The 9063-nt window shown below is 59.9% G+C and overlaps 1 protein-coding gene across 3 annotated transcripts in view; it reads right to left on the bottom strand.

Moving 5' to 3' along the window:
- Nucleotides 1-490: 490 nt before the first annotated feature.
- Nucleotides 491-9063, bottom strand: part of EPHA8 (EPH receptor A8) — a 131719-nt gene continuing 123146 nt past the window's right edge. For all 3 annotated transcript variants that reach the window (XM_039509366.1, XM_039509367.1, XM_039509368.1), the window contains 4 exons: nt 6576-6725; nt 4910-5100; nt 3706-3861; nt 491-2629 (listed from right to left, as the gene is read on the bottom strand). In XM_039509366.1, coding sequence (XP_039365300.1) covers nt 2515-2629; nt 3706-3861; nt 4910-5100; nt 6576-6725 — 612 coding nt within the window. In that variant the 3' untranslated portion in view covers nt 491-2514. The remainder of the gene's footprint in view (nt 2630-3705; nt 3862-4909; nt 5101-6575; nt 6726-9063) is intronic.

Raw genomic sequence — 9063 nt, 5'->3', positions numbered from 1 at the left:
TGTCCCTAGAGACCATCCACCAACCCTCTGCCCTCCAGGAACCAGGATCTATCCAGAACCCCCCCACCCTTATACCTCCCGCGTGCCGCAGGGCGGGTAAGGCCCAACCAGCACTCTCCCCCCAGGTGTTCCGCGTGCCGCAGGGTGGGTAAGGCCCAGCCAGCACCCTCCCCCCCGGGCGTCCCGTGTGCCGCAGGGCGGGTAAGGCCCAGGCAGCACCCTCCCCCCGGGCATCCCGTGTGCCGCAGGGCGGGTAAGGCCCAGCCAGCACCCTCCCCCCGGGCGTCCCGCGTGCCGCAGGGCGGGTAAGGCCCAGCCAGCACCCTCCCCCCGGGCGTCCCGCGTGCCGCAGGGCGGGTAAGGCCCAGCCAGCACCCTCCCCCCGGGCATCCCGTGTGCCACAGGGCGGGTAAGGCCCAACCAGCACCCTCCCCCCGGGCGTCCCGTGTGCCGCAGGGCGGGTAAGGCCCAGGCAGCACCCTCCCCCCGGGCATCCCGTGTGCCGCAGGGCGGGTAAGGCCCAGGCAGCACCCTCCCCCGGGGTGTCCTGTGTGCCGCAGGAGTAAACGCCGAGTACACAGCCCCCAGGATTGGCGCGTGAGGGGTCTGAGTGCACAGAGGGTGGAATGTAACTAGAACCACATACTGCATCTGGCCCTCGTTCGGAAGAGCTTCCATAGGAAGCAGTGGAGTGCCCACGACATAGTCCCAGAGTAGAATTGACATGTAGATAGAAAACTAAACCAAGCCCAGGAGGGTTCAGATTAGCCAGGATTATTGCAGACTGGAAAATGGCCTTAACTCCTCCCCCCACATCCCACCATCCTCCAGTTTATCTGGCGCTGCTGGAAGGCGACCTCGGGCCAAATCCCGCTGTCACATGTGCTGATGTAAATCCAGAGTATCCACTGGAACCAACGGAGCGACTCTGGATTTCCTCTGCTGTCGCTGGGAGGGACTCTGGCCTCACCCGCGAACCGGCGGCGTGGGTCCCAGATGCACGAGTAACAGCAGCGTTGGGAGGAGCTCGTCTCCCCTGCCCCATGGAGTGGGGTCCCCCAGTGAGCTCTGGCTACACGCCCCCTTGAAGAGGCTTGGCAGCGCAGCCAGCCCGTGGGCTGGGCTTTCTGTGCTTTGAGACCATTTTTGCATGTCTAAAGTCCAACGTAGTAAAACAGCTTTGAACACGGTAGAAAATCGTATTTACAAAGGGGAGCAAGAGGCCGGTTTTCCTCTCCAGCCTGCGCCAGTCCCTCTGCTTCGAGCACGTCTCTCCTCGGGGCAGCTCGACGCGTCCAAGCACCTCAGCGCACTGGCCTGCTGCCTTCTGGGGGCACGTTCGCCAGCAGGGGGCGCAAGCAGGGAGCTCGCGCAGCTCCTGTCCCGGTGGCCTGGAGAAGCCCTCACCTGCGGGGCAGCCAGGATCTGACAGCTGAGCAGAGCCTTGGGCGGGGGCATCGCAGCTCGGCGTGCTGCTGGGAGCGGTGCCGCTGGTGACTGTCTCCAGGGGAGGCTTGGCCAGGCCCTGTTAGCACAGCAAGGCAGACTGGCTGTTTTTAGGCAATGTGAGAGTTCAGTAACCCCCCCTCAGAAGACATGACAGGACCGTGAGAGGGGACGTGGCCCCTCGTGCGGCACAAGCCTGCTGGCCTCTGCTCTGTTGGGGCTCGGGGGGTGGAAACCTGAGCGTGTAGCCCTAAGACACATGCTCTCCCCTGGCCCTGGCCCTGGCCTGCCTGTGCTAGGTTCGGTGCTGGTGCATTCAGGAAGTGGTGACTTCCTAGCTGGTTCCGGGTTCTCCTTTGACAGCACTTCTCACATCTCCCTGAGCATGCGCCAGCGCTTCTGGGCCCCTCGCCAAGGAAGTCCCGTCCGCTCACAGCACCAGCAGAAACTACTGCAGGAGGCTCAAGACTGTCCGGTTTTCCAGTGACCCTCCTGAGAGCAGTGGCAATGACCCTGGTAGCTTCGTGGAGGGGCTGGTCTGGAGATCCTGGGTAGAGCAGGCACTTTGCTGTCTCTGCCATGCAATGGTGTGGGAGGCCTTGCAAGGCTCAGAGATCCAGCTAAGCCTCCAGGCAGTACAACAGCAGCTCAGACACAGTCGGCAGCAGCACACGGAAGAGACTTGCCCGGCTGCTCTCGCCATCGCTGTCAGTCAGTGCAACTCCCTTTGCAGGACCCAGCCTGGGCGGCGTGCCCCTTCTATTGCACAGCCCCTAGCTAGGCCCTGCTAGGAGCCCCGGCCCAGCAGGGACACAGGATGGAAAATGAAATGGCCTGCCCTGCTCTGGAGGCTGCTCCTACCCTCAGCTGGAGGAAGAAGCCAGCAGATTCAGCAATGTACCTGGAAAGCTCTTCCACTTTCCCTTGGGAGCGCCAATCCCAGCAAGGCAACAGAAAGCCACAGAGGCTCGAGGTTCTGGCTCGGCGCTTCTCCCGCCGGCTTTGCCCACCACTCTGCCAGGATCAGTGCTTTTGGAATGCCAGCTGCTGGGTCTGGGGAGCTGGTGATTAGAGGTGCCGCCTGGGGACACTGGTGTTCAGCAGCTGAGACCTCATGATCTGGATGCTGCCCAGGATCTTCTTCTGGTGCCCCATGAGGGTGATCCCCAGGCTCCGGACGTCACTGTGAAAACAAAGGCAACGTCAGAACCCGGCTCCCCCTGTGCTGCAGGCCAGGCCATGGGGCTTCCCTTCTACTGGCTCAGCTGCACTCATCTGCCAGCGGTGGAGCTGCTGTTGTCTGGTCCTGAGGGGCTGACGCGCTGTTCTCAGGAGTGACTGGCTATCAGTCTCCATGGCCCACCCCAGGGCCACTGCCCCCGCGCCGTTCCCAGGGGGAGAGGGAGGCAGAGGGGAAATGGCTCCTGACACGCTAGGAGCAAGCAAAAGCAATGCTCTGAAATTGGAGCTGCTCACACATCACCCAGTCAAACACACAGACAGACGGACACTCAGCAGCTTCTCCGATGTGCGTCCCCTCATTCTGCAATCATGTGCAATGGTCTCACTCTTGCTGAGCTTCCACTGTGCAGCCTCCCGTCCAACCCTGCTGGACACACCATCTTGTCACACAAGGAGCCCCGTGCACCCACGCGCGCACACACAGGGAGCCCCGTGCACCCACGCGCGCACACACAGGGAGCCCCGTGCACCCACGCGTGCGCACAGGGAGCCCCGTGCACCCACGCGTGCGCACAGGGAGCCCCGTGCACCCACGCGTGCGCACAGGGAGCCCCGTGCACCCACGCGCGCACACACACGGAGCCCCGTGCACCCACGCGCGCACACACAGGGAGCCCCGTGCACCCACGCGCGTGCACACAAGGAGCCCCGTGCACCCACGCGCGCACACAGGGAGCCCCGTGCACCCACGCGCGCACACAGGGAGCCCCGTGCACCCACGCGCGCGCACACACGGAGCCCTCTGCACCTGTGCGCACACAGACACAGAGCTCAGCATCACCTTGGTGCATTGGCTCAGGACTGACTCATAAAGAAGAGCACCCAGGAGAGAGGCACCAACGCCACTTCCTTCGGTATCTGGATTTTCTCCCCTCCAGGTGCTAACTAGGCCTAGCACTGGTTAGCCTGTAAGATCTACAGAGCCCAAGGTAGGAGGGCAGCAGACAGTGATGGGGGTGACAGGTGGTGCCAGCACATCATGGCCTACATCAGTCACTTCTCCCCCTTCGTACTCACTCGATGTTCATCCGCATCACCATCCCCAGCGAGGAATACCCGGCCACCGCGAAGTTCTCCCGATACCGCCCCAGTTTGATGGACTCCAGCCAGTCCTCCACGGTAAAACAGCTCGTGAAATCAAAGAAGCCTCTGTCAAAGGGAGTTTGGGTGAACCTCGAAGACAAGAGAAAAGGCATAAACTTAGCGCTAAGGGGCGGATCAGCGAGTGGAGTCAAGGTACCGGAAAAGCAGCCATAGCCCAGGCTGTGCAGCGGGGGATGGCAGCCTGATGCCCCAACACTATTCTACCATTGCACAATTACTGCTCTCCACGGCTGGGGCCCTCTCTGGTCAGCCAGAGCCAAAGAGAGGGGTGCGGGAGGGGTATCCACAGTGCCAGGGCTCAGTATTGTGTATGCACTTCGGTGTGCACAACTAAGCTTTGTGTGGAGATGGGCTGTGGATGTGAATCCAAGTGTGTGAAATGCAGCTGCTCCACTCATGGCTGAGCCTGTTTTCTTCTCCTGGCTGGTGTTAGCCAGGCCTATGGCCATGACCGCGTGAAGCCATAAGCACCACCCAGGCTGGGAGGCTAGTGTGCCTCATTATGGTTATGGCCTGGACTGTGTTAGCCATAAGCTCTAGCTTGGACGGCGGCTTTAAGTAGTTCTCTGTGTCTCTGATCCATTCGTTGTGTTGCCCATCACTGTGGCATGTGAGTGCCTGATGTGGCCAGTGCCAGCTCAGAGCCTGGGCTTGGCTCTGTCTCGGACTGTCTCACCATGGCAGTGAACCAGCTCGCTGTCCGCTCTAGCTTGGCATGAGGCTCTAGCCGGAGAACAGGCCATAAAGTGGCCAATGTTAGCCAATGAGAAGCCATTGTTGCCATATCTGGCAAGAGAGTCTCTCACCAATTCACTGTGGCTGTGATGCACTGGCTGGTGCTGTTGAGTGAAGAGTCTCTCTGGCTCATCATGGCTATGAGCAGAAGGTGCTGAGACCACCTGCAGAGCTCTAACTGGCTCATTCTGGCTGTGGCCAGCCTTACCGGGTCCCCGTGGCTGTGGCCGGCCCTACCGGGTCCCCGTGGCTGTGGCCGGCCCTACTGGTTCCCTGTGGCTGTGGCCGGCCCTACTGGTTCCCTGTGGCTGTGCCCGGCCCTACTGGTTCACCGTGGCTGTGCCCGGCCTTACCGGTTCCCCGTGGCTGTGCCTGGCCTTACCGGTTCACCGTGGCTGTGCACTTGAGATTCCCAGGGTTGCGGATGAGCTTGTCCAGGATGCTGACGATCTGGGAGAAGCGTGGCCGCTCGCTGCGCTCCTTCTGCCAGCAGTCCAGCATGAGCTGGTGCAGGGCTGTAGGGCAGCCCATGGGGGCAGGCAGGCGGTAGCCCTCCTCCACTGAGTTAATGACCTGAAAGGAAGGTTTGCTCAGGGTGAGCACCCAGCCCTCCTGGAGCGCACTCTGAGACGTCCTGGCCCTTTGCTCCAGAGATCTGTGGAGCCAGCCACAGACTGAAGCTGGCAAAGCAGCTGCAGGAGCAGCTCAAGCAGCGACCAATGGCCACTGGTGGTAACAGGCATCTGTTCTCCGGAGGTCTCCCGCTGAACACACCAGCCCTCAGGCTGCCTGGCTCTTTGTGCCAACCCCTCCACTCGCCAGCCCCCTCCCTTCCTTTGTCTTATTCATCTCGGCAACCCCCTAACATAACCCCACCTAAAGCACATAAATGACATGCAGCAGGGCGGGGACACCCAGTAACGGGGACCCCCAGTGACACCCAGCAGGGCGGGGACCCCCAGTGACAGGCAGCGGGGCAGGGACCCCCCAGTAACACGCATCGGGGCGGGAACACCCAGTAACATGCAGCGGGGCAGGAACACCCAGTAACACGCAGCGGGGCAGAGACACACACTATGCAGAAGGAAGGATTGCAAACACATTGATATTTTCACACAGTGGGGCGGGGACCCCCAGTAACATGCAGCGGGGCGGGAACACCCAGTAACACGCAGCGGGGCAGAGACACACACTATGCGGAAGGAAGGATTGCAAACACATTGATATTTTCACACAGTGGGGCGGGGACCCCCAGTAACACGCAGCGGGGCGGGGACCCCCAGTAACACGCAGCGGGGCGGGGACCCCCAGTAACACGCAGCGGGGCGGGGACCCCCAGTAACACGCAGCGGGGCAGGAACACCCAGTAACACGCAGCGGGGCAGGGACACACACTATGCGGAAGGAAGGATTGCAAACACATTGATATTTTCACACAGTGCCAGTAACACGCAGCGGGCGGGACCCCAGTAACACGCAGCGGGCAGGAGACCCCAGTAAACACACTTGCAGGGGGACCCACTACACACGCAGAAGGAAGCGGGACTCCACACATTTTTTTGGGCGGGGACCCCCAGTAACACGCAGTGGGGCGGGGACCCCCAGTAACACGCAGCGGGGCAGGAACACCCAGTAACACGCAGCGGGGCGGGGACCCCCAGTAACACGCACCGGGGCGGGAACACCCAGTAACACGCAGCGGGGCAGGGACACACACTATGCGGAAGGAAGAACTGTAAACACATTGATATTTTCACACAGGGTATTTGACAATCCCCCCTCACGGCTCGGCTGAGCTCGGCGTTGAGGCCCCAGGTTGCCCCTCCCAGACAGCGGAAAGTCTCGAGCTCCATTCCCGTTGCAAGGAGAGGCAGCATCGCCTTTTGCCCAGAGAACTACACTCTGGCTTTGGACCCCCTCCCCAGCGGCCTCCATCTCGCCGTGAGCCCTCACGACCGCTCAGTTAACAGGAGGTGCTGCCCCAGCAGAGGGAGGGAGGGAACCGCCCTGATACCAGCCCAGCCGCAGGCAGGACGACGCTCACTTACATCCCTGTTGGTCATGTTCCAGTAGGGCCGCTCCCCGTAGGCCAACACCTCCCACATGACGACGCCGTAGCTCCACACGTCGCTGGCTGAGGAGAACGTGCGGTGCGTGATGGCCTCGGGGGCCGTCCAGCGGATGGGGATCTTCCCCCCCTGAAACACAGAACACAGGGTAACCGTCCAGGACAGGCTCCACCCAGGGCAAACAGCTGGCACCTGGGCAGCAAGGCCATTCAGCAGTTATCGCGGAGAGCCAGAGCTGGGCCTCACTGCTCCAGAGCAGGAGCTGGGGTCAGGCATGCATGGGGAATGTCCACTCGCATCAGCCTGGAGCCTGCCATTGGCATCTCCATGACTGTCAGCATGCCAGTCTGTTAGAGAGACCCGCCGTCTCTGAATCCTTTGTGCTTTCAAACACCATGGAGTCTCCTGGGTCTCCCAGCAAAAAGCTCCCAGGCCTGATCTTGCTTAGCCTAGTTCCCTGAGGCAGGGCTCTCCGTTCTTTGAGACCAAACAGGCCCCAAGCCCTGTCGGTGCTGAGGGTCCAACCCGCAGCCACTGGGTACCACCCAGCGTCAGCCCTAAGGACCAATGGACCCCGGGTGGGGCGCTGTAAGACTGAGCCTAGAACAGGCAGCTTCCCACCCACGCCCTAAGAACACCCCCCAGCTTTCTGGTTCGGTGACTGGCACCAGCAGCACTGCAGGGCCTGAATGTAAATGGTCTCCCTCCCTTCCCTCGCTGGGCCGAGGAGCGCACCTAACTGGGAAGGGCATGCGGCTCCTCCTCCCTCCCATGAATTGTTAGCAGCTCTGTCCTCTCCTGGGCCTTGTCTACACTGGCAAAGTGGGACCCATAATTCATCACCGGCAGCAACAGCAGGCGCTCTAGTGTGGGCAGGGCTCAGGCATTTCCACCACCGTGTCAGCTACGCCAGCTCAGAACAGGGTTAGACAGAAGACACGCTGAGCCCTAGCCTGGCTGCGCGGGTGCACTCCCAGGCTGAGCGATGAGTCCTGGCTTTGCCAGTGCAGATGCAGCCCTGCCATCCTGTCACGGGTAACTCTGGAGCAGTTAGCAATGGCGGCATGAGAACACAGGATTGGCTCCTAACACTAGACTCTGGGCAGGCGCTGATGCTGAGCAAATGTGTTCATTTCAAATATGACCTGACCCCAACCTTGGTAAAGGGGATGAATTTTAAATACCATTTCTTGCCCCTGCATCGGGCTCGAGACCGGACGTGCACCCATCACTAGCACCTGCTGATGCAAAAGTGAATGGAGTGTGTCTGCCCAGGACATCTGGAAACCCTCAGCTAGTGACTCCCTCAGTGGCAAATGCCCACGTTGGGGAAAGTTGTCCTAGTCTACCCTAGAGTGCCCCTGATATATTCAAAGCAAGGGCACTCTAGGGGCAAGTGGTAGATCTGGAAACTGGAGCAGGACTGACAAGGGCCAATGACCAGCTCAGGGCTTGTGTCATGTGACACTTTTAAATAATTGGAGATATACCCATCTCCTAGAACTGGAAGGGACCTTGAAAGGTCATCAAGCCCTGCCTTCACTAGCAGGACCAATTTTTGCCCCAGATCCCTAAGTGGCCCCCTCAAGAATTGAACTCACAACCCTGGGTTTAGCAGGCCAATGCTCAAACCACTGTGCTATCCCTCCCCTCTATGACAGGACAATCTTGTTGTGTCACCAAGGCCGAGTACCGAGAGTTTTGCTTGCACACAGGACAGAACCTGAAAGCACCAAGAATTTAGCCTGGCTGCTGGAAGGCCTCTGCCCGCAGGAGTCCCAGAGAGCTGGCTATAAGGAAGACAATAAGGCAGAGAGTGGGCTCATGTTTAGACTCCTGAAAGCCTAGACTCTGGGCCCCTTCTCCCTACCGCTCACTGAGGAACGAAGCCTCTGCCCAGAAGGTGTCTGGTGTGGTGCTGCAGGGTGTCCCACACGCAAGCCCAGCAGGGAGAACAAGCCCAGAAATTATTAGACACTGGAGGATGCGTGTTTATCCCGGGGCAAGGAGCAGCCAAACACAGAGATCCTTGGCTTCTCGCTCTCCCTCTTACTTCCCCGCTGGGTGGCTTTAGGCAGGACGTGAAAGCCCAGACACACACACACACGATCTACGTTAGTAGAATGCTGTTTAGATCGCAAAGTCAAGCACTCAAAGGTTAAGAAATGTCAGTATTACAGTTACACACGTGGCCTTAATTCTCCGCCTTTGTATGTCCATCCTGTGCAGTGAATGAGGATATAGTATGTGACCAGGTTCCTTGGCCAACACTTCAGGGACTGGAGCAGGAAACCCTCCAGAGCTGAAAGCATGAACTAAACAGTTAGCATTTGTAAAGGAGAGCTGTAACAGCCCCATACCCCATGGGGAGCAGGCGCAGAGCGGGACACATGACACAGACTGGCACTGACCAGTGGGTTACATATGGAAACAGGGATCAAACTGATGTGCAGGCAACTGTAAATTT

Source organism: Mauremys reevesii, linkage group 21 (assembly GCF_016161935.1).
Source record: "Mauremys reevesii isolate NIE-2019 linkage group 21, ASM1616193v1, whole genome shotgun sequence".
NCBI classification, from domain to species: Eukaryota; Metazoa; Chordata; order Testudines; family Geoemydidae; genus Mauremys; species Mauremys reevesii.
The sequence above is the reverse complement of the archived record's forward strand: the minus strand, read 5'-3'. Positions and strand labels throughout refer to the sequence as shown.